Below are 25,711 nucleotides of genomic sequence, written 5' to 3' on the forward strand. Positions count from 1 at the left end.
TCTTGTTGTTGCTGTGAATTAGATTCAATATTTTGTCTTCAGATACTAATTTCCATTCAGAATGTATAAAAACCTTTAAAGGCCGTTTTCTCAAAATGAGTTTTTTCTCATAAATCTCAACTTTAGCTCCACTGACAGACACAAACTGACCAGTTTTATTAACTATATGCTGAAGGTTTTATCTATATATCATTCAGAACATTTTGTTCCTAAAAAATACAAAAAAATATCTTATTTGGCTTCTAACCATTTTCTGTTTTATGAAATGATAAAAGGAGATATCACAATTTTCTTCAGTAAAAAACTTTAAAACTAAAATCAACAAAATAAAATACCTAAAATTTGCTTTATCCAATATTCAGTTTTTACGTCCTGGAAATGTATGCAAATTAGTGCATATTTAATGAGTTCACCCCTCATTTGCATATCTAAACATTAACTTTCAGAAAACTTGTAATAGAAAAAAATATTGTCTTAATGTAAATAACAAAGTGTGGAAGTTTGATGGTGATATCAATAAGTTAAATGACCCTATTCACATGTAGTGTGTGTTGTTTGTCTGTCAGGAATGTTTCAGGATGAAATCGTCCCATTTATTCTGCAGCGTGACGAGAGCCGAGTCCTTCAGACGAGCCGGCAGCGAGCTGAACCTGCAGACACATATATATATATATATATATCAGAGTTTACTCTCTGATTTATCACAGAGTCATGGAAAGGTTGCTCTTTTGACTGAAAATATCCATAAACTTAAATAATCACTTTCTTTTAATGCTTTCAAAGCTGTACTTTACATTTTCTAACTTCCTTTTAGTTTTCTTACTTTGATTTTCATTCATTTATGATGTGAAAATCAACCTGCTGGGAGTTAAAACTTGTTTGATAGAGGTTGTTTTTGTAAGAAGTGAGATTATTCTTGCTGCTACAGTTTAAAGCAAGAATCCCTTTAGATCTACAGGAGCATCTCAATACATTAGAATATCATAGAAAAGTTTATTTATGTCAGGAATTCAATTCAAAAAGGTGAAATAACACATTATATAGATCCATTACACACAGAATGAAACATTTCATGTCTTCATTTATTTAATTTCTTCTAATTATAATGATTACGGCTTACATTTAATGAAGAACTACAATTCAGTATCTTAAAATAATATATATATTACAAAATTACAAAATCAGTTTGATCTCACCTGATGGAGATGAATCAGTTTGATCTCACCTGATGGAGATGAAACAGTTTGATCTCACCTGATGGAGATGAATCAGTTTGATCTCACCTGATGGAGATGAAACAGTTTGATCTCACCTGATGGAGATGAAACAGTTTGATCTCACCTGATGGAGATGAAACAGTTTGATCTCACCTGATGGAGATGAAACAGTTTGATCTCACCTGATGGAGATGAAACAGTTTGATCTCACCTGATGGAGATGAAACAGTTTGATCTCACCTGATGGAGATGAAACAGTTTGATCTCACCTGATGGATGAAACAGTTTGATCTCACCTGATGGATGAAACAGTTTGATCTCACCTGATGGAGTTCAGTGCCAGCTCCTTCAGGGTTGCCAGGTTTGCCTTCAGGCCTCCGATGCCGACGAAGGCCTGGTAGAAGTCGTAGGAGAGGCCCGAGCTGCCGAACAGGGCGGGGTCGTCGGAGCTGATGACCAGCGGGTGGCCCTCTGACATCAGCACGGCCGCAGGGTGGTTCCTCAGGTCGGACACCAGCTTCAGCACCTAAAGGTCAAAGGTCACACACGTTACATATCAACACACTGGATCCTCATGTTACTGAAGACAAGGCCTCATGCAAACTTTCAGCAGGTTTTTAAATAGACACATTTTATTCTTAGCTAGGAGCTTAGCTTAGCTTAGCTTAGCCTAGCTTAGCGTCCAGTTTTTTAAAGTGCTAATTTTAGCTCAGTTTAAATTGTTTTAAGAGTTTTTTTAGTGTCAACCCAGTTTTTAGTGAAATGACTCCACTACAGTAAAAGTACTAATACACACTGTGAAATGACTCCACTACAGTAAAAGTCCTGCATTCAGAACTTACTTCAGTAAAAGTGCAAGTATCAGCATCAAAATGTTCTTAAAGTATCAAAAGTAAAACACTTATTATGCAGAATGGCCCCACTCATATTATATTATATGAATTATATTATATTATATTATATTATATTATATTATATTATATTATATTAATTATATTATATTATATTATATTATATTATATTATTATTGATGTATTTATGTAAGCAGCCATTTAATTGTCAAGGTAGATTTAACTAGTTAATATACAGATATGAGGTTTAATAATCTAATGACTTTAAATTGATCATGTTTTTCATGTTGAACTCGACCTGTAGAGAAACTAAAGCTGTCAGCTGAATGTATAAAGTGAGATCACAGTTAAATATTATAATATAATGTCTGCAGGTAACATCACCTGGTTGGAGATGGGGCAGAGCTCCACCGCCACCTTCCTCTTCACAGAAAGCTCTCTGGCCAGCGGATGGCGAGCCAGAGCGAAGCCGTGGCCGATCCGGCTGGTGTTGAACAGGAGAGCGTCCAGGATGTTCTGATCCACGTCGGTGCCTTCATCATCTACAGACAAACACGTTCAGGAGCTGCTTATTGTTATTGAACTGGTTATTGTTATTCTGATTAACTGTGTCTGTGATGCACCGACCTGTTTCTCCTGCATGGAAGAAGAACGGCAGCGTGACGCCGAGCTCAGCCGGCAGAGAGAGAGCTTCTCTGAAGAACCACAGGCTCCTCCCACTGTCCTCCCTGCCAACCTGCACACACACACACACACACACATTATATATATATATATATACATGTTCACCTCACAAACCTCACTACAAACAGTCTGATGTTTAGTCAAATAAAAGTAATGAAAGACTTCTTACCAGATCAAATCCTGCTACAACATCTGGGAAGTCCTTCTGCAGCTGGATGGCCTCTTTCACTGCTGTTTTCACCTCATTCACACTCAGAGCCCTGAAGAACACAGCAACACTATTATAAACAGACTTCTGAGTGTATTATAATAATAATAATAATAATAATGACTAGTGACAACACACAACAACACAGTTGACTGAAAACTGAAAACAGTTTCAGAGGAGAGCTGAATTTCTAAAGTTTCCCTTTAATAACTCTGTTTTTTTATTTCCAGACAACAGGAAACTAAATCATTCAGAGATAATATAATTCATTATAGTGACAGAGTTGTCTTTGTTCACACTGGGACAGAGTTACAGTGACATTAGAGTTTAAAGTCCAGCCACACGCTCCTCACTTTATCAACCAAAAAGCTTCAGCAACCATATAATTCTGTTACTGAATATGAGTCACATCAACTGTTATGCTGTTCTACATTAAATGGACCTGGTATCATTTTGAGGCACAATTAAAAATATTTTATGCTTCTACTACACTGCCTCAACCTATTATACATACAGTATAAATATAATAATATATCAGTCACAGGTCTGGTCTCCTCTCTGTACCTGTGCACACAGATGATGAGTCGAGCCCCGAGGAAGTCTGGATGATCTGCTGTAAATCTCTTTATAACTTCTTGAAACAGTTTCAGAGTCCAGACTTTATCGTGGATGCTTCCGTCCAGCTCATACGTCTGAAAAACACAGAAATAATATATCAGCTCTATTATAGCTCTCTATATATATTATAGCTCTCTCTATATATTATAGCTCTATATATATATTATAGCTCTATATATATATTATAGCTCTCTATATATATTATAGCTCTCTATATATATTATAGCTCTATTATAGCTCTATATATATATTATAGCTCCATATATATATTATAGCTCTCTATATATATTATAGCTCTATTATAGCTCTATATATATATTATAGCTCTCTATATATATTATAGCTCTATTATAGCTCTATATATATATTATAGCTCTATATATATATATATATTATAGTTATATATAATAGTTATATATATATATATATATAAAACTATTATATATATATATATATATAATAGTTTTATATATATATATATATATATATATATATATAAAACTATTATATATATATATATATATATATAATAGTTATATATATATATAAGACTATTATATATATATATATATATATATATTATAGCTCTATATATATATATATATTATAGTTATATATAATAGTTATATATATATATATATAAAACTATTATATATATATATATATAATAGTTTTATATATATATATATATATATATATATATATATATATGTATATATATATATATATATAATGCTCGTGTGACAGGCTGAACAGACAGACAGGAGGACTAACCCTGGAGAGGCCGCTCCTCAGCTCCAGGTACATGATGTTGTCGTGGTGGAGCTCCTCCAGGCCTCGGTACAGGAAGTCCTGCAGCACGGGGCCGTGGCTGATCAGGCCTGCAGCCGCCATGAACGCCTTCTCAAACCTCTCCCACACCACCTCCTGGCTGGGGTACTCCTCCTCCGGGTCCTCCGTCACCAGGGTCAGCTGCTGCATCAGACTGGAGACAGAGTCAGCTGCTGCATCAGACTGGGAACAGCAACACTTCCTGCATCAGTCTCTACTCCACCCGTTATGTCTCTACTCCACCTCTTGTGTCTCTACTCCACCTCTTATACTCCACCTGTTATCGAAGCCGGCCGTGTCTCCTATCCTGGCTCTTATGTCTCTACTCCACCTGTTATGTCTACTCCACCCGTTATGTCTCTACTCCACCTGTTATACTCCACCTGTTATCGAAGCCGGCCGTGTCTCCTATCCTGGCTCTGAGGCTCTACTCCACCCATTATGTCCTACTCCACCTCTTATACTCCACCTGTTATCGAAGCCTGCTGTGTCTCCTATCCTGGCTCTTATGTCTCTACTCCACCTGTTATGTCCTACTCCACCTCTTATACTCCACCTGTTATCGAAGCCGGCCGTGTCTCCTATCCTGGCTCTTATGTCTCTACTCCACCTCTTATGTCTCTACTCCACCTGTTATGTCTCTACTCCACCTGTTATGTCCTACTCCACCTGTTATGTCCTACTCCACCCGTTATGTCCTACTCCACCTCTTATACTCCACCTGTTATCGAAGCCGGCCGTGTCTCCTATCCGGGCTCTTATGTCTCTACTCCACCCATTATGTGTCTACTCCACCTGTTATACTCCACCTGTTGTCGAAGCCGGCGGTGTCCCCTATCCGGGCCCTGAGGCTCTACTCCACCCATTATGTGTCTACTCCACCTGTTATACTCCACCTGTTGTCGAAGCCGGTGGTGTCCCCTATCCGGGCCCTGAGGCTCTGCTCCACCCATTATGTGTCTACTCCACCTGTTATACTCCACCTGTTGTCGAAGCCGGCGGTGTCCCCTATCCTGGCTCTTATGTCTCTACTCCACCTGTTATGTCTCTCCTCCACCTGTTATACTCCACCTGTTATCGAAGCCGGTGGTGTCCCCTATCCGGGCCCTGAGGGTCTCTACTCCACCCATTATGTGTCTACTCCACCTGTTATACTCCACCTGTTATCGAAGCCGGCGGTGTCCCCTATCCGGGCCCTGAGGCTCTGCAGCAGCTCTTATGTCTCTCCTCCACCCGTTATGTCTACTCCACCCATTATGTCTCTACTCCACCTGTTATACTCCACCTGTTATCGAAGCCGGCGGTGTCCCCTATCCGGGCCCTGAGGCTCTACTCCACCTGTTATATCCTACTCCACCTCTTATACTCCACCTGTTGTCGAAGCCGGTGGTGTCCCCTATCCTGGCTCTTATGTCTCTACTCCACCTGTTATGTCTCTACTCCACCTGTTATGTCTCTACTCCACCTGTTATGTCCTACTCCACCTGTTATACTCCACCTGTTGTCGAAGCCGGTGGTGTCCCCTATCCGGGCCCTGAGGCTCTACCCCACCCGTTATGTCCTACCCCACCTGTTATGTCTACTCCACCTGTTGTCGAAGCCGGCGGTGTCCCCTATCCGGGCCCTGAGGCTCTACCCCACCCGTTATGTCCTACTCCACCTGTTATACTCCACCTGTTGTCGAAGCCGGTGGTGTCCCCTATCCGGGCCCTGAGGCTCTACCCCACCCGTTATGTCTCTACTCCACCTGTTATGTCTCTCCTCCACCCGTTATGTCTACTCCACCTGTTGTCGAAGCCGGTGGTGTCCCCTATCCGGGCCCTGAGGCTCTGCAGCAGCTGCCAGTAGAAACAGTCCCAGCGAGGGAACGGCTGCCGCTCTGAGAACAGGAAGCGCACCGAGTTGTCCCAGGTGAAGCAGACGTAGCAGTTCGGCCTGTAGGTCACGTTCTTCACCAGCCACTCCGCCCCCACCAGGGAGGAGGTGTGGATGTGGAGCGCTGCTCCTGCAGGAGAAAACCAGAAAACCTTTAACTCTTTAGTTCTGCTCCACCAGGGAGGAGGTGTGGATGTGGAGCGCTGCTCCTGCAGGAGAAAACCTTTCATAACTTTTATAACTCTCTCTCCTAACCTGCAGTAAATTTGATCTTTTTGTTGTCATTTTGTATCTTTTAGTTTTGTGTCTCTTTGTGTCTTTATTACTCTTTTCCATAACTTGTCTTGTTTATTTCTGAACCCTCCTGTTATGTTTGTTTCTCAGGAACAGCAGTAATGTTCAAAGGTAAATTTGATAATTAAACATGTTTAATTATCCAAAAGTGTCAGAAACTCTGTGGCATAAAATGAAGATGTTGGTTTCTCATTACCTCCACCAAATCTGTTCTGGTTCTGTTTGTTTGTCAGCAGTTTAGTGGCTATTTGTAAGACGGCTCTTTTACTTTGAAAACTTGCACAAAAGGCCACAAACGCAGCAGTTCAGGAGGAACTCTAGCAGGAAGCAGCCCGTTGTCCAGACAGGATCCACATGTTGCTTCATTTATTCTCAGCTCAAAGCAAACAAACTGCCGAAAAAAAACCTGTCCCTTCTGGTGCATTACCTGCCATTACCACTAGCAACCTTTATCAATGCTCAATACCTGTTTGGTCTGGTAGTGGGACAAAAATAAATACAAAATAAACAACAATAATATAATAATATAATAAGTAAACTGAGGAAACAGCTCCAAAGAGCAGGATGACTTGCTGAAAAGGTGGAGCAGGGCTGAGGAAGAAAGGACTGAATGTTGGAGCAGATCTGAATCAGATACAGAAATCATGTTTTATTTTCCTTCACGCTGTGAGACGGCAGCAGGTTGCTCTGATCAGACAGAATAATGAGACGATGAGCTCCATGACAACATGGCCACGCGGTTTCTCTTTACTAACATCACTTCTGCTGATTTTATGGGTCTTTTTAGACATTTTGCAGCAGTTGTAGTTTGTAGTTTTTTCTTGTGTCTTTGTCGTCGTTTTGTTCAATGTTGTGTATCTTTGTAGTCATTTTGAGTATTTATAGTCATTTTATGCTGTAATTTTGTATCTGTTCTAGTACTTTGTAGTTCTTATGCATCTTTTTATGTCTTTTTAATCATTGTGCAACTCTTTGTAGTTGTTTTGTATTTTTGTAGTCCTGTGTGTCTCTGAAGAAGTTTTTTTATTAAATGATATTGTAGCCTCTGTGCTGCTATAATAAAATGATACTGGATGAACTCCAGCTGAGAGCTCTGAACCTGTTTAGCTCAGGTGTGATCTCACCTTTAGGCATCTCCTGCAGCAGCTTAAAGATCGGACTCTTCTGGATCAGAGGCTTCGCTCTGAAGAAATGCATCGCTGGAGGAAACTGAGCCGCCGACATCTCTCGCTGCTTCAACCGGTGGAGGTACGAGTCCAGTTTCTGCTCTGCTGCATTCAGGACCAGCCGGCCCCCCGTCTGCCGGGACGCCTCCTCACGCATCAGCAGGTCCCTCTGAGCCGGGTCAGGCATCAGCAGGTCCCTCTGAGCCGGGTCAGGCATCAGCAGGTCCCTCTGAGCCGGGTCAGGCATCAGCAGGTCCCTCTTAGTCCGGTCAGGCATCAGCAGGTCCCTCTTAGCCCGGTCAGGCATCATCAGGTCCCTCTGAGCCGGGTCAGGCATCAGCAGGTCCCTCTTAGCCCGGTCAGGCATCAGCAGGTCCCTCTGAGCCGGGTCAGGCATCAGCAGGTCCCTCTGAGCCGGGTCAGGCATCAGCAGGTCCCTCTTAGTCCGGTCAGGCATCAGCAGGTCCCTCTGAGCCGGGTCAGGCATCAGCAGGTCCCTCTTAGTCCGGTCAGGCATCAGCAGGTCCCTCTGAGCCGGGTCAGGCATCAGCAGGTCCCTCTTAGTCCGGTCAGGCATCAGCAGGTCCCTCTGAGCCGGGTCAGGCATCAGCAGGTCCCTCTGAGCCGGGTCAGGCATCAGCAGGTCCCTCTTAGTCCGGTCAGGCATCAGCAGGTCCCTCTGAGCCGGGTCAGGCATCAGCAGGTCCCTCTGAGCCGGGTCAGGCATCAGCAGGTCCCTCTGAGTCCGGTCAGGCATCAGCAGGTCCCTCTTAGTCCGGTCAGGCATCAGCAGGTCCCTCTGAGCCGGGTCAGGCATCAGCAGGTCCCTCTTATTCGGGTCAGGCATCAGCAGGTCCCTCTTAGTCCGGTCAGGCATCAGCAGGTCCCTCTGAGCCGGGTCAGGCATCAGCAGGTCCCTCTTATTCGGGTCAGGCATCAGCAGGTCCCTCTTATTCGGGTCAGGCATCAGCAGGTCCCTCTGAGCCGGGTCAGGCATCAGCAGGTCCCTCTGAGCCGGGTCAGGCATCAGCAGGTCCCTCTGAGTCCGGTCAGGCATCAGCAGGTCCCTCTTATTCGGGTCAGGCATCAGCAGGTCCCTCTGAGTCCGGTCAGGCATCAGCAGGTCCCTCTTATTCGGGTCAGGCATCAGCAGGTCCCTCTTATTCGGGTCAGGCATCAGCAGGTCCCTCTTATTCGGGTCAGGCATCAGCAGGTCCCTCTTATTCGGGTCAGGCATCAGCAGGTCCCTCTTAGTCGGGTCAGGCATCAGCAGGTCCCTCTTATTCGGGTCTGGCATCAGCAGGTCCCTCTTATTCGGGTCAGGCATCAGCAGGTCCCTCTTATTCGGGTCAGGCATCAGCAGGTCCCTCTGAGCCGGGTCAGGCATCAGCAGGTCCCTCTGAGCCGGGTCAGGCATCCCGTCCGCCACCCGTGCGACCCACAGCAGGGACAGCCAGGGGACCAGGGCCTGGCAGAGTGAGGTCATGTCCTTATGAGCCAGCGGGGGGCGCTACAGCATGATCTCAGTGACAGAGAGCCAGTTTAAAGCTGAGAAGAAAGAAAGAAAGAAAGAAAGAAAGAAAGAAAGAAAGAAAGAAAGCAATAATGACATTAAAGTCCTCGGAGCGTCTGTAGCTCTGTAATAAAATGTGAAAGTTGTTTTCCTCAACAGGCTGCTCAGCTACATCACAGATTACTGACTGTTTACTGTCTGTTTGTTAGCTGCTGAGTTAAACAACAGAGAGAGAGAAGTTCAGGAAAGTGACAAACAATCTTCAGATTATTACCAGAAACTGAATAAAGGAGGGAACATTTTAGAACTTTAAAGATAAAATACTTACGAGCTCGGCAGCTGCTCCGTCTCAGCTCAGACTCCAACAGACTCTGAGCTCGAGAGAAAAACTCCCAGAAACTGGATAATTGGAGCATTTCTGTCTGACCATGTGATAAACTAATGAATGAAGCATGATTTGCAAAATAAATGCAAAAATCGCCCCGTGGTGAGGACATTGTTTGAGCCACTCATAAGAAAATACAAATAAAAAAACAGAGAAGTGATACTAATGATTTATATTTTATTATGTTTTACATTTCCACAATATAACATCTTCAGTTTGAGACAAAAACAAAGAAAGAAAAGAACAAAAAACAGAACAACATCCACACATAATTTAATCTGGAAACCTCATATACATACAGTTCACCCTCTGGAATGATGAATTCAACACGCAGCAATAAATTAACTCCTGAAGGTCAGCTGGTTGTTTACAGGATGCTATTTATTGTCTCTGTAATTCTCAGTAACTGGTTGGAGCAGACATCCATTAGCAACACAATGCCCCGTGCAACTTATTATAATGTGGGGAAGAAGTTAATGAACCGGGGAATGTTTGTCCTGATCCAATTAGAGGAGAAGCTGTTAAAATAAAAGCTGATGAATCAGCGTAAAGTGAGACCTGGAGCAGCAGAGTAAACATCTGTGATGTCATCACGTCCCTTCATGCACAGAAAACACAGCAACACAACAACAACAACAACAACCAACGTCTCGTTTTGCATCAAAGATTCACAGACAGAGGAATGACGTCTTTCATGTGACAAAATAAAAAATAAAAAGGAGTTTTTTCCTCTAATACAGTGGAGATATTTAATCCATGAACTTGCGGTTTGGGTTGGCACCGAAGAGAGCCACTCGGATCTCAGGCATCATCTGCAAACAGACACAGACACAGGTTAGAAACATTACATTATATTACACATTACATTACATTATATTATATTACATTACATTATATTACATTACATTATATTACATTACATTATATTATATTACATTACAGACGGTTAGAAACATTACATTACATTACATTATATTATATTATATTACATTACATTACACATTAGTACATTACAGACGGTTAGTAACAAAGAGTTTCAGTCTAATTATTATTATTAGTTCTCTTCTTTACGCTCCACATATCTGGAATAAACTCTTTTAAATCAAGACTAAAGACGTCTGCCTCTCAGTAATACTGCACTCTAACTTTTATTCCTTTGATATTTAAAAAATATCTTTTATCAGCTCGCTTTCAATATTAATATTTTCTATTTGAAAGTACTTTTATATTTTTCCTAAATAGTTTATCTTGCCTTTTCTGGATCCTGAAGCTGAAACTGTTAGTTTTAAAGAGAGATTCTCAGTTTACTCTCACACAAAAAAAAAAACTCTAAATAGCTGCTTTTTACTTCTCTGTCCATCAACTATGTGATCAATCAGCTGGAAGTTTATTTGTGGCTCTCAAAGCCAAACAAGAAGATTCAGCCAGAGAATGACTGATGCTGCAGCAGCCAGACTGATTGATCTCTGTTAGATATTTATATATATATATATATATATATATATTAGATTATTATTATTATTATATATATATATATATATATATATATTAGATGAGCTGCCTGTTGTTTGGTTCCTTTGGGAACATTTAGTGAGTCAGCTGATTGTGATTAAAGGAAATGTTACATTGTGGGACTAATACGGATGTTAATCTAGTTTATTGTTGTTGTCTGAGCTCTTCCTGATGTCTTTCCTCCTCTGATGTAATAAAATAAATAAATCACTGTTGGACTGGATCTGCTGGGAGACTTCTCTCATTCTACAGCCAACAAGGTTTTAATACCAACAGAAATCAGAAACACAAAAATAAGACCAAAAATCTGAATGAAGCAAACTTTGATCATCAACCAGAATCATAAACAGTTTAAAAACAACTTAACGTGGTTCCTAAAGATCAGACATTCAAAACCATCAAAACATATATAGAATACTTTTATTACTTTTATAATACTTTAGAAAAAAAGTTATTTAGTTGTTTGTTGTTACTCTTATTGTAATTGGTTTGTTTGTTTGTTTGTTTATATGATGTAAACTCAGCACACTGATGCGTTTTTTAAAGTGAGGAAAAAAAAACAATAAAACATTTGTCACTCCGTCTCGTGATGTCGTCACTTTGAGCTCCTCACGTAGAAAAAGTAAAGTTCAGCTGATGTTTGCTAATTTCATTAGGACTCCTCGAGGTAATTCAGTTTAAACAATAAAAGCCTTTTATGTTTTGTTTAAAGCGAAGCGTGTCACAAGATCAAACACACGTTGTTGTTTTTAGTATTTAAGTACATAAAACATCACATTAAACACAAATCAAACACTTTAACACCTTTAATATAAATAATCTAATTACACGATCAAACAACACATGAATGAATGAAAAGGTGTAAAAGGTTGCATAAAAAGGTGTGTTTGCTTGTTTACGTCCTTGTTACAGTTTTAATTAAATAATAATTAAATATACTGAATAAATAAATATAATATAAAATAAATCGTATTAAATAAACTGCTTTATCAAGTGCTGCAACTAACAATTATTTTGATAATTGATTAATCTGCCCGTTATTTTCATGCTTCGTTGTTTCTAAATAAAATGCAACGTCCCCCAAAACATCTTCAGAAGGTTTGTTTTCATTCATCAATCCAAACGATTTAGTTTATTATCATGTTAGACAAATAAAGTTTTATATTATCACATTTAGGAAGCATGAAACCAGCAAATGGAGCAAATGGTTTATTTTCTTTCACAAAAAAATGCTAAAATTATTGTTCGATTAGAAAAATTGTTGCCCAGTAATTTTCTGTTGAATGACTAATCAAATAATGGACTAATTGGAGCTCTTTTAATAACAATATTTAATCTTTAACAGTTAAACTGAGTGGGAACATTCTTGTTCTTCCTTTGGGACTTTTGTTAAAATGTATTTCTTGAAGCTCACCAGACAAGATGTTAGTCTGTTTTTTATTCCCTCATTCAGCAATATGTTGATGAAATATCTATATTATTAGAAAGCAAAGTTCATTTATATAGCAACTTTTTAAATTAGAAGAAATGAAAAGACACCAAACAGAGAAGTTTAGATAATAAATAAAAAATGTTATTTAAGGTGTAACTTGTAGCTCCTCACATGAAAAAAACCTTCTGACTGATATGAAAGCTACACTTACACATATCTGCCAAATCTAAAAGGGAATATTTGAACATGCATGAACATAAACAAACAAACTCAACACATATTAATTATTATTAATAATAAATAACAGGTTGGAATAAAAACAGATAAATGTTTCTGTTGCAGGTGAAGGGATGAAGAGGAGAATCTGAGCCTGATAATATAATAATATAATAATAATAATAATAATAATAATAATAATAATAATAATAATAATAATAATAATAATAATAATAATAGTCTGAGCCTGATAATATCTAATTATTGATATAATATAATTATTATATATAATAATCTCTATATTTACCTGCTGAGCCATGAGGTCCAGTCTGCTCTCCAGAGTGTTGGACACCTTGATCTTCCCGTCTCCGTTATAGATCTCAACACCTCCAGAACTGAAGAAGAGAAGAAGAGAAGAAGAGATGAGAGAAGAAGAGAAGAAGAGAATGAGAGAAGAAGAGAAGAGAATGAGAGATGAGAGAATGAGAGAAGAAGAGAAGAAGAGAGATGAGAGATGAGAGAAGAAGAGAAGAAGAGAATGAGAGATGAGAGATGAGAGAAGAAGAGAAGAAGAGAATGAGAGATGAGAGATGAGAGAAGAAGAGAAGAAGAGAATGAGAGATGAGAGGATGAGAGAGAAGTCTCCAGCAGAGATTTAACTCTGTGATGGAGGAGAAGCTGCTCACATGTCAGGAGAGATGAAGTTGTCCTGGTCGATGCGGACCTCGATGCTGCTCTTCACCGCTGCTTTATACACCGGGATGTTCCTCTGGATGGACGCCTGCACACACAGAGTTACATTTATATACTGTATATATATATATATATATATATATATATATATATAGCTGAGACACAAACACTCTCAGTGAGTATCAGCTAACCAGCTGACTGACTGAGATACTTTTCATTCGTAAAAGTCGTTCTCAGCACAAAAACATGGAGAAAGCTGCTGTTAGTGCTGCTGGACAGGTTCTCCTGCTGGACAGGTTCTCCTGGTGGACAGGTTCTCCTGCTGCAGCTCTTATTTATATTTCTCCTGCTGTCCAGCAGGAGAAATATAAATAAGAGCTGCAGCAGGAGAACCTGTCCAGGTTCTCCTGCTGCAGCTCTTATTTACTGCTGATAAAGACAACAGATGATGGTTTATGATGAGAGTCTGCAGTGTGTCTGACAGCTCTGAGGAGAGTTCTGCTGCAGTTGTTTCTTTCATCCAGCTTTTCTTCTAATAAACAGAAATGTATCAGACCATTGTTTGTCCTGCAGCATGAGTCAGTACAGAAAAGACGTGATTCCTCCGTCTGTAACAGTTAATACATCAGCATGTAGAAGCTCTTTAACCAAAGTTAGAGTTTTAATGCTAAAATATAATTAGTATTGTTGTTCAAATGGACTGTTTCACAGAAGTGGGAGCAGTAAATGTGCAGCGGAGCATCAACTTTGGCCCTGAAGGCAGAATAACAAAGACAAGACAACGAAGCTCAGCAGGAACAGTTATAACATGTGTTTATAACATCTGAACTAAAATGAAGCTTCCCTCTACATAAAGTAGAGCCGAACCATTCACAGCTAGACGGGACACTAAAATACATTTAAAGTGAGAAGAACAGAGTCTTGGTTCATATCTGATCAGTGACTAACAGCTGACTACTCTGATTGGTTTTCCTTCAGGATTCACAGCAGATTATATATACATATATAATTATATAATATAATATATATATATATACATATATATGTTCTAAAAGCCTTGAGATGAACCAAGAGGATCAGGATCCTTCAACATCATCAGTCCTTCAGACTGAGAAAACACTGACAAACTTCAAACGTCTCGTCTGTCTGTGTGCACATGTTAGGATGACTTGAGCTGAAATGGATCAATAGAAATAGATATTATATATATATATATATATATATATATATATATATATATATATATAATATTTGAACTTGACTGACCTGCACCATCTGCACGTCCTGTTTACGGCAGCGAATCGTCACTTTGGGCTCCAGAAGCTGATAAAAGCCCTGAATGAGAGATTATTAAAAAGGTTTATTATTATTATTAACACAGCCTCGTTATAGACACTATATATATATATATATATATATATATATATATATATATATATATCGACTCTCATCAGTCAGTTTATTTAAACCAGACACTGCAGGCAGAAACATTGTTTTTTGTCTGTCTTCTTTCAGAATAGTTTACTATATTTACTACATTTCAGTTCTGTTGCAGCATGTAGTAACATAATCATTTAAATCTTGTTGTTGCTATAAATTAACATTTTGTCTCTAAATAGTCATTTCCATAAAGAATGTATGAAACGTTTTCTCAAAATGAGTTTTTTCTCCTGTTCTGCACCATAAAGCTCAACTTCACCAAACCTTCCTGTTTTATTCCCAACTATATTCTGAAGGTTTGTCTATAAATCACTCATACCCTGATTTATACAACATTTACTTCCTAAAAACATTTAGTACTTTCTGCTTTATGAAATGATAAGAGGAGATATCACTCTGTATATATATATACTATATGTAAAAATCAACAACTTATTATCTAATACATCTAATATAGTAACAACATTTTAAATTTGCTTTATCCAATGTTCAGATTTATGTCCTGCAGATATATGCAAATGAGTGAATATTTAATGAGTTCAAGGCTCATTTGCATATCTAAACATAAAATGTCAGAAAACTTGTAATGCAAAAAAATACTGTCTTAATGTAAAAAACAAACTGGGGAAGTTTCATGGTGATATCTATACGTAAAAAAAAGCCTATTCACCTGCAGCTCAACCCTTTATCAGACCAAGAACTATGTTTGGTAACTTCAGGTAATATTTCCAGAAAAAAGTTGCAAATTTACTAGATTAAAGTGGCAAATCTACAAGAAAAAAAGCATTTTTTTCTCATAGATTTGCTGCTTTAATCTCGTATTCCCCCCTCCCCCGGGTCCGTGTGTTTTTTTTTTTTACACATTCTGGCTGTCTGTAATATCCTCCAATATTCTCTGGGTTGAAGTTTGGAATTTGTGAGTATTTCACTGAGTCCTATGAAGGGTTATAACTGATCCTTCATGAGGTCATAATGAGTCAAACTGACCTGCAGGATCAATCCGTCCAGCAGCGCCGGATACCTGGACGGATCCTTCGCCACGTTACCCAGACGCTGGCGAGCCTCGTTCAGCATGTCCTAACACACACACACACACACACACACACACACACACAGACACAGACACACACACACACACACACACACACACACACACACACAGACACACACACACACACACACACACACACACACACACACACACATAGACACACACACACACACACACACACACACACACACACATAGACACACACACACACAGACACACAGACACACACAGACACACACACAGACACACACACACAGACACAGAGACACACACACAGACAGACACACACACACACACACAGACACACACACACACACACACACACATAGACACACACACACACACACACACACACACATAGACACACACAGACACAGACACAGACACACACACACACACACACACAGAGACACAGAGACACAGACACAGACACAGACACACACACACACACACACACACACACACACACACACACACACACACACACACACACACACACACACACACAGGGTTAGTGTTATTTACAACCTTTTCTCCTCTATAAAGAACAACAACATGATGCGCGGTGCTGTGTGTGTGTGTGTGTGTGTGTGTGTGTGTGTGTGTGTGTGTGTGTGTGTGTTCTCACTGAGATCATGTCGTCGCGGGACTTGAGCACCTTCAGCCTGGCCTGGTTCATCAGGTTCGACATCTGACTGTTGACAAGACAAACAACACACACACGGGTTTGTTTAGACTTCCTAGTGTGGACATGCTGTTTCTACAGAAGAGTCATTGTTAATAAAGAACCAGGAGAACTTGATGTTTCTGTGTTTTAAGGAACCAGGAGAACTTGATGTTTCTGTGTTTTAAGGAACCAGGAGAACTTGATGTTTCTGTGTTTTAAGGAACCAGGAGAACTTGCTGTTTCTGTGTTTTAAGGAACCAGGAGAACTTGCTGTTTCTGTGTTTTAAGGAACCAGGAGAACTTGATGTTTCTGTGTTTTAAAGAACCAGGAGAACTTGATGTTTCTGTGTTTTAAGGAACCAGGAGAACTTGATGTTTCTGTGTTTTAAGGAGCCAGGAGAACTTGATGTTTCTGTGTTTTAAGGAACCAGGAGAACTTGATGTTTCTGTGTTTTAAAGAACCAGGAGAACTTGATGTTTCTGTGTTTTAAGGAGCCAGGAGAACTTGATGTTTCTGTGTTTTAAGGAACCAGGAGAACTTGATGTTTCTGTGTTTTAAGGAACCAGGAGAACTTGATGTTTCTGTGTTTTAAAGAACCAGGAGAACTTGATGTTTCTGTGTTTTAAGGAGCCAGGAGAACTTGATGTTTCTGTGTTTTAAGGAACCAGGAGAACTTGATGTTTCTGTGTTTTAAGGAACCAGGAGAACTTGATGTTTCTGTGTTTTAAAGAACCAGGAGAACTTGATGTTTCTGTGTTTTAAGGAGCCAGGAGAACTTGATGTTTCTGTGTTTTAAGGAACCAGGAGAACTTGATGTTTCTTTGTTTTAAGGAACCAGGAGAACTTGATGTTTCTGTGTTTTAAGGAACCAGGAGAACTTGATGTTTCTGTGTTTTAAGGAACCAGGAGAACTTGATGTTTCTGTGTTTTAAGGAGCCAGGAGAACTTGCTGTGTGGTTTCTGACTCACATCTTCTTCTGCTGCTCGATCTGCTTCTCCTTCTTCTCGTAGTACTCCATGATCTTCAGCCTCTGGGTCTGGACCAGACGACCCTTCTCGATGTTGAACTCTTCTTCTGCCTGCAGGAGACAGAAAGACACATTCACTCTGTTCACTTCATCATTCCTCTTTTTTTTTCCTCAATTTTTTCACAAAAAAATGTTCACAGTGTCTTTTTGTAAATTAGGTGGAATTATGGTTAGAAATGTATACATTTATATTAATTTATTTGTATTCATTTACTTATTTTATTTTATTCTCAATTCTGTTGTTTGGCATTTTTAATTTTTTTTTTCAATTTTGTTGTTTGACATTTTTATTTGGTTTTATTTGTTCAATCATATGATTTTTCTCATGTTTTTTCTCATGGTTTGACAAAATATAATACAAAATTTCTATTATACGTTTTTTCATTGATTTATTTATTATAATTATGAGGGTATTCCTTATCGATCTACTTCAAATGAATGTCTATATTCCCACATATCTATTTTTATTATTTTTATTGTCTATTTACTGAAGACTTGTTGATATTGTATTTTATACTGTTGTTGTACGTATTTAGAGTAGCATGCGTTTTTAAATCTTTATTTTATTTAAAGATTTACTTATTTCTATTTATTATACAGCAGCAACTCTAACCAAAGCAATTTGCCCCCTACGGATCAATAAAATCTTTCTGATTCTGATTCTGTATTTATTTAGGTTAGTTTTGGAAAATAATCAGGCAATAACATGTTTTGTTATCATTTTTATTTTTATTTATTTATTTATAAGATTTTAAGGGGTTCAGATTGTGAGAAGCCCAGTTCATATTTGCACTTTTAGCGCCCCCTAGTGGTGAATCACACACAGAGAATAATGAGGAGGACTGATGCTTTTTAAATCATTCTCCTCACTGGAAGCTTCTCTTTAATGAACAATCAATAAATATGATTATGTTTGTCAAGTCCCAGATGTTGTGGCTCTTTGTTTATGTTTATTCTTGTTTTGATCTTTTGTTTAAATAAACTCATTTTACTCCCTCGTCTGTTTGGGGCACTACCATATATCATTTCAAAATAAAAGACCATAATTGTTACATCACAGGCTCTTTAATCAAATGTGAAGCAACGATTTCATGGCATCTCCTTGCATCAATATGGAAGAATGAGTTTTTTTCTCATGCATCTTCTCATTTCCTCTCATCTCTCTCCTGCTTACTGGCCAGTTATATTATATTATATTTATATATATATTAAACATCCAGGAACTAGTGAGTCATGCTGAGTTATTTTACCTTTGCATCGATCTCTTCTGCCTTCTCGTTGGCCTCCTGCTCAATGAAGGCCATCATGTGCTTGATCTGTGGACAGAAGAACAAACATTCACCACAAACTGGACGTCAGAAAATAAAAATAAAAAACTCTGTTTATAGTCTCCCTCATGTAGCATCACTCCTTCTTCAGTGTGAAGTTAAAGTGTCGTCTCTAATAATGAAGTTAAAGCGTCGTCTCTAATAATGAAGTTAAAGTGTCGTCCCTCTAATAATGAAGTTAAAGTGTCGTCCCTCTAATAATGAAGTTAAAGTGTCGTCCCTCTAATAATGAAGTTAAAGTGTCGTCTCTAATAATGAAGTTAAAGTGTCGTCTCTCTAATAATGAAGTTAAAGTGTCGTCCCTCTAATAATGAAGTTAAAGTGTCGTCTCTAATAATGAAGTTAAAGTGTCGTCCCTCTAATAATGAAGTTAAAGTGTCGTCTCTAATAATGAAGTTAAAGTGTCGTCTCTAATAATGAAGTTAAAGTGTCGTCTCTAATAATGAAGTTAAAGTGTCGTCTCTAATAATGAAGTTAAAGTGTCGTCTCTCTAATAATGAAGTTAAAGTGTCGTCTCTAATAATGAAGTTAAAGTGTCGTCTCTAATAATGAAGTTAAAGTGTCGTCTCTCTAATAATGAAGTTAAAGTGTCGTCCCTCTAATAATGAAGTTAAAGTGTCGTCCCTCTAATAATGAAGTTAAAGTGTCGTCTCTCTAATAATGAAGTTAAAGCGTCCCTCTAATAATGAAGTTAAAGTGTCGTCCCTCTAATAATGAAGTTAAAGTGTCGTCCCTCTAATAATGAAGTTAAAGTGTCGTCCCTCTAATAATGAAGTTAAAGTGTCGTCTCTAATAATGAAGTTAAAGTGTCGTCCCTCTAATAATGAAGTTAAAGTGTCGTCTCTCTAATAATGAAGTTAAAGCGTCCCTCTAATAATGAAGTTAAAGCGTCGTCTCTAATAATGAAGTTAAAGTGTCGTCTCTAATAATGAAGTTAAAGCGTCCCTCTAATAATGAAGTTAAAGTGTCGTCTCTAATAATGAAGTTAAAGTGTCGTCTCTAATAATGAAGTTAAAGCGTCCCTCTAATAATGAAGTTAAAGCGTCGTCTCTAATAATGAAGTTAAAGTGTCGTCTCTAATAATGAAGTTAAAGTGTCGTCCCTCTAATAATGAAGTTAAAGCGTCGTCTCTAATAATGAAGTTAAAGTGTCGTCCCTCTAATAATGAAGTTAAAGTGTCGTCCCTCTAATAATGAAGTTAAAGTGTCGTCCCTCTAATAATGAAGTTAAAGTGTCGTCTCTCTAATAATGAAGTTAAAGTGTCGTCTCTAATAATGAAGTTAAAGTGTCGTCTCTAATAATGAAGTTAAAGTGTCGTCCCTCTAATAATGAAGTTAAAGTGTCGTCTCTAATAATGAAGTTAAAGTGTCGTCCCTCTAATAATGAAGTTAAAGTGTCGTCTCTAATAAGGAAGTTAAAGTGTCGTCTCTAATAATGAAGTTAAAGTGTCGTCCCTCTAATAATGAAGTTAAAGTGTCGTCTCTAATAATGAAGTTAAAGTGTCGTCTCTAATAATGAAGTTAAAGTGTCGTCTCTCTAATAATGAAGTTAAAGTGTCGTCTCTAATAATGAAGTTAAAGTGTCGTCTCTAATAATGAAGTTAAAGTGTCGTCTCTAATAATGAAGTTAAAGTGTCGTCTCTAATAATGAAGTTAAAGTGTCGTCCCTCTAATAATGAAGTTAAAGTGTCGTCTCTAATAATGAAGTTAAAGTGTCGTCCCTCTAATAATGAAGTTAAAGTGTCGTCTCTAATAATGAAGTTAAAGTGTCGTCTCTCTAATAATGAAGTTAAAGCGTCTCTCTAATAATGAAGTTAAAGTGTCGTCCCTCTAATAATGAAGTTAAAGTGTCGTCTCTAATAATGAAGTTAAAGTGTCGTCTCTAATAATGAAGTTAAAGTGTCGTCTCTAATAATGAAGTTAAAGTGTCGTCCCTCTAATAATGAAGTTAAAGTGTCGTCCCTCTAATAATGAAGTTAAAGTGTCGTCCCTCTAATAATGAAGTTAAAGTGTCGTCTCTCTAATAATGAAGTTAAAGTGTCGTCTCTAATAATGAAGTTAAAGTGTCGTCTCTAATAATGAAGTTAAAGTGTCGTCCCTCTAATAATGAAGTTAAAGTGTCGTCTCTAATAATGAAGTTAAAGTGTCGTCCCTCTAATAATGAAGTTAAAGTGTCGTCTCTAATAATGAAGTTAAAGTGTCGTCTCTAATAATGAAGTTAAAGTGTCGTCCCTCTAATAATGAAGTTAAAGTGTCGTCTCTAATAATGAAGTTAAAGTGTCGTCTCTAATAATGAAGTTAAAGTGTCGTCTCTAATAATGAAGTTAAAGTGTCGTCTCTAATAATGAAGTTAAAGTGTCGTCTCTCTAATAATGAAGTTAAAGTGTCGTCTCTAATAATGAAGTTAAAGTGTCGTCCCTCTAATAATGAAGTTAAAGTGTCGTCTCTAATAATGAAGTTAAAGTGTCGTCTCTCTAATAATGAAGTTAAAGCGTCTCTCTAATAATGAAGTTAAAGTGTCGTCCCTCTAATAATGAAGTTAAAGTGTCGTCTCTAATAATGAAGTTAAAGTGTCGTCTCTAATAATGAAGTTAAAGTGTCGTCTCTAATAATGAAGTTAAAGTGTCGTCTCTAATAATGAAGTTAAAGTGTCGTCTCTCTAATAATGAAGTTAAAGTGTCGTCCCTCTAATAATGAAGTTAAAGTGTCGTCTCTAATAATGAAGTTAAAGTGTCGTCTCTAATAATGAAGTTAAAGTGTCGTCTCTAATAATGAAGTTAAAGTGTCGTCCCTCTAATAATGAAGTTAAAGTGTCGTCCCTCTAATAATGAAGTTAAAGTGTCGTCTCTCTAATAATGAAGTTAAAGTGTCGTCTCTCTAATAATGAAGTTAAAGTGTCGTCCCTCTAATAATGAAGTTAAAGTGTCGTCTCTAATAATGAAGTTAAAGTGTCGTCTCTAATAATGAAGTTAAAGTGTCGTCTCTAATAATGAAGTTAAAGTGTCGTCCCTCTAATAATGAAGTTAAAGTGTCGTCTCTCTAATAATGAAGTTAAAGTGTCGTCCCTCTAATAATGAAGTTAAAGTGTCGTCTCTAATAATGAAGTTAAAGTGTCGTCCCTCTAATAATGAAGTTAAAGTGTCGTCTCTCTAATAATGAAGTTAAAGTGTCGTCCCTCTAATAATGAAGTTAAAGTGTCGTCCCTCTAATAATGAAGTTAAAGTGTCGTCTCTAATAATGAAGTTAAAGTGTCGTCTCTAATAATGAAGTTAAAGTGTCGTCCCTCTAATAATGAAGTTAAAGTGTCGTCTCTCTAATAATGAAGTTAAAGTGTCGTCCCTCTAATAATGAAGTTAAAGTGTCGTCTCTCTAATAATGAAGTTAAAGTGTCGTCCCTCTAATAATGAAGTTAAAGTGTCGTCTCTAATAATGAAGTTAAAGTGTCGTCCCTCTAATAATGAAGTTAAAGTGTCGTCTCTCTAATAATGAAGTTAAAGTGTCGTCCCTCTAATAATGAAGTTAAAGTGTCGTCTCTAATAATGAAGTTAAAGTGTCGTCTCTAATAATGAAGTTAAAGTGTCGTCTCTAATAATGAAGTTAAAGTGTCGTCCCTCTAATAATGAAGTTAAAGTGTCGTCTCTCTAATAATGAAGTTAAAGTGTCGTCCCTCTAATAATGAAGTTAAAGTGTCGTCTCTAATAATGAAGTTAAAGTGTCGTCCCTCTAATAATGAAGTTAAAGTGTCGTCTCTCTAATAATGAAGTTAAAGTGTCGTCCCTCTAATAATGAAGTTAAAGTGTCGTCCCTCTAATAATGAAGTTAAAGTGTCGTCTCTAATAATGAAGTTAAAGTGTCGTCTCTAATAATGAAGTTAAAGTGTCGTCCCTCTAATAATGAAGTTAAAGTGTCGTCTCTCTAATAATGAAGTTAAAGTGTCGTCCCTCTAATAATGAAGTTAAAGTGTCGTCTCTCTAATAATGAAGTTAAAGTGTCGTCCCTCTAATAATGAAGTTAAAGTGTCGTCTCTAATAATGAAGTTAAAGTGTCGTCCCTCTAATAATGAAGTTAAAGTGTCGTCCCTCTAATAATGAAGTTAAAGTGTCGTCCCTCTAATAATGAAGTTAAAGTGTCGTCTCTCTAATAATGAAGTTAAAGTGTCGTCCCTCTAATAATGAAGTTAAAGTGTCGTCTCTCTAATAATGAAGTTAAAGTGTCGTCCCTCTAATAATGAAGTTAAAGTGTCGTCTCTAATAATGAAGTTAAAGTGTCGTCTCTAATAATGAAGTTAAAGTGTCGTCTCTAATAATGAAGTTAAAGTGTCGTCTCTAATAATGAAGTTAAAGCGTCTCTCTAATAATGAAGTTAAAGTGTCGTCTCTAATAATGAAGTTAAAGTGTCGTCCCTCTAATAATGAAGTTAAAGTGTCGTCTCTAATAATGAAGTTAAAGTGTCGTCTCTAATAATGAAGTTAAAGTGTCGTCTCTAATAATGAAGTTAAAGTGTCGTCCCTCTAATAATGAAGTTAAAGTGTCGTCTCTAATAATGAAGTTAAAGTGTCGTCTCTAATAATGAAGTTAAAGTGTCGTCTCTCTAATAATGAAGTTAAAGAGTCGTCCCTCTAATAATGAAGTTAAAGTGTCGTCCCTCTAATAATGAAGCCGGAGACGATCTCAGCGTCTCTGCTGCCTGAATGTTTCACTGAGGTGAGGAATGTTTCTAAACTCCTAATACCCTAATGAGAAAATACTACAACTAAACCTAGTGCTAGATGTAATACTAGAATATAAAAACTTCACAACATATAATGCAGAACATGTATTTGCATGCTTTAGAAAAGGTGCTAGCTATTAATGTTTTTTCCTATTTTTTAAATAGTCTGACTGAAGTGAACAGTAATGATGTTTATTGTGTATTTATTCTTTGTCTCAGTTATCATCTATAGCAGTAGTTCTCAACCTTTTTGACCCCCAATTTAACATGCATGCTGTCCGCGACCCCCACTCACTGAACACAATCTCACACGCACAGTTCAGATCATACAAAAAAGAAACAAAATGACCAAAAAAAGTAAACAAAATGACCAAAAAAGACACAAAATGACCACAAAATGATAAAAAAAGACACAAAATGACCAAAAAAAGACACAAATTGACTAAAAAAAGACACTAAATGACCAAAAAAGACACAAATTGACCACAAAATGATAAAAAAAGACACAAAATGACCAAAAAAAGACACAAATTGACTAAAAAAAGACACTAAATGACCAAAAAAGACACAAAATGACCAAAAAAAGAAACAAAATGACCAAAAAAAGACACAAAATGACCAAAAAAAGGAAACAAAATGACTAAAACAGACACAAATTGACCAAAAAAGACACAAAATGACCAAAAAAGACACAAAATGACCAAAAAAGACACAAAATGACCAAAAGAAGACATTATGTGACCAAAAAGACTAAAACACATGAACACATGAACACTTTAACACAGTGGAGACAGAGCTGACTTCCAAAATGATTTGGCGACCCCCAGAAATCATCTCGCGACCCCAATTGGGGTCCCGACCCCAAGGTTGAGAATAGCTGATCTATAGAATTAGCTGACAATGTAGTACATTGTTTGTATCATGTATAACAATGTATAACAATCTTTCCCCTCTAAAATCAATATCATCAGTCAGGCTCTTATATTTGCCTCTGCACTTTATTTTAATGTTTTCTTTGTATGCAGCTTTATACATCTTATCATTTACATCCAGATTAAATTGAATTAATATTTGAGAAAATGCAGTTATTTACATCCCACTCCACTGTTTATTATTAGATCCAAACTTGTAAGATATGAGCAGCTTTCCATGGATCCTGCAGGTTATTCCAGTGTTTCTCTCTGACTCAGTTCCTCTTCAGTTCCTCTTCAGGCCTGCATGTGTTCATCATGTGATCATTTGGTAATCTGGCTCTCTGAACCTCAGACACTCTTTACTGGCGTTTAAACGGCTGCTGCTTTTATTAAAAGCTGATTTTTAGGTAGAAAACATCCAGTTAAAACAGCCTAAATAAGGCATTCTGGCTGATCTGTCTATATTTTATTAATAACCTACTGCAGCTGCTTCAATGTCATCTCCTTCACACACACACTCCACAGCTACTAGAAACATTTATCACAGTTTTAAAAAGCCGAATAGCAGCTTAAACCCGCATTAATCAGCCGCCGAGCAGAAAGAGATGAATGAAGATATTTATGGAGGTTAAATCGGTTTTTACCTGCTTCTGGACGTCCGCATCGCTCAGCGCCATGGTGTCAGCTGTCAGAGATCCTGCAGGCCTGCGGAGAAATAACGAGAAAACACGAGAATTAAAACTATTAGGAAGGAAAATAACTCTTCAATAACACCGAGAGGTCTTTAATGACGCGGTGAGATCTTTAAATATATGTTTATTTACCCGAAATCACAGAGGAGGAGGTATGAATTAATCGCCGCAGTCGTGACTGGTAAAGATGTCTACGGAGGATCAGCTGATTTGCGACGTCACATGATGTTTACTTCCGGTCTAGCAGCCAATCACGTGAGAGAAAAAGGACGAGTTGAGTAAAGAGGAAAATGATGGTTTTATAGTTATTTTTGCACAATTTGTTATTTTTTATGTCTTATTTATTTGAGCTGAATATAACTTTATGTATTTAAAATACTAAATAG

The 25,711-nt window shown here is 37.8% G+C and overlaps 2 protein-coding genes across 2 annotated transcripts; both read right to left on the reverse strand.

Moving 5' to 3' along the window:
* Positions 1 to 78: 78 nt before the first annotated feature.
* ada2b (adenosine deaminase 2b) lies at positions 79 to 9,230 on the reverse strand. Its single transcript, XM_059325799.1, has 10 exons — positions 9,136 to 9,230; positions 7,703 to 7,911; positions 6,195 to 6,414; positions 4,353 to 4,563; positions 3,525 to 3,652; positions 2,922 to 3,012; positions 2,696 to 2,804; positions 2,453 to 2,610; positions 1,541 to 1,743; positions 79 to 650 (listed from the first exon to the last, which is right to left on the reverse strand). Exons 1-10 carry the CDS (start codon positions 9,228 to 9,230, stop codon positions 563 to 565), a joined length of 1,512 nt encoding a protein of 503 aa, XP_059181782.1. The 3' UTR covers positions 79 to 562.
* Positions 9,231 to 9,802: 572 nt separating this feature from the next.
* Positions 9,803 to 25,551, reverse strand: atp6v1e1b (ATPase H+ transporting V1 subunit E1b). The gene is made up of 10 exons (XM_059325578.1): positions 25,458 to 25,551; positions 25,278 to 25,338; positions 18,933 to 18,998; positions 17,624 to 17,733; positions 16,615 to 16,681; positions 15,923 to 16,012; positions 14,762 to 14,830; positions 13,489 to 13,583; positions 13,110 to 13,197; positions 9,803 to 10,454 (listed from the first exon to the last, which is right to left on the reverse strand). The coding sequence occupies exons 2-10, from the start codon at positions 25,308 to 25,310 to the stop codon at positions 10,392 to 10,394; spliced, it is 681 nt and encodes a 226-aa protein (XP_059181561.1). The 5' UTR covers positions 25,311 to 25,338; positions 25,458 to 25,551; the 3' UTR covers positions 9,803 to 10,391.
* Positions 25,552 to 25,711: the final 160 nt, after the last annotated feature.

This window comes from Centropristis striata, chromosome 22 (genome assembly GCF_030273125.1).
Source record: "Centropristis striata isolate RG_2023a ecotype Rhode Island chromosome 22, C.striata_1.0, whole genome shotgun sequence".
NCBI lineage: Eukaryota > Metazoa > Chordata > Actinopteri > Perciformes > Serranidae > Centropristis > Centropristis striata.

Coding starts and splice junctions, on each gene's coding strand:
- atp6v1e1b (XM_059325578.1), bottom strand. CDS start 25,310: ATGGCGCTGAGCGATGCGGACGTCCAGAAGCAG. Junction 16,682..17,623: donor ATCGAGCAGCAGAAGAAGAT/GTGAGTCAGAAA, acceptor TCTTGTCAACAG/TCAGATGTCGAACCTGATGA. Junction 16,013..16,614: donor CCCGCGACGACATGATCTCA/GTGAGAACACAC, acceptor TGTGTGTGTTAG/GACATGCTGAACGAGGCTCG.
- ada2b (XM_059325799.1), bottom strand. CDS start 9,230: ATGACCTCACTCTGCCAGGCCCTGGTCCCCTGGCTGTCCCTGCTGTGG. Junction 7,912..9,135: donor GACCCGGCTCAGAGGGACCT/GCTGATGCCTGA, acceptor CCCGGCTCAGAG/GGACCTGCTGATGCGTGAGG. Junction 2,611..2,695: donor CTTCCATGCAGGAGAAACAG/GTCGGTGCATCA, acceptor GTTTGTCTGTAG/ATGATGAAGGCACCGACGTG.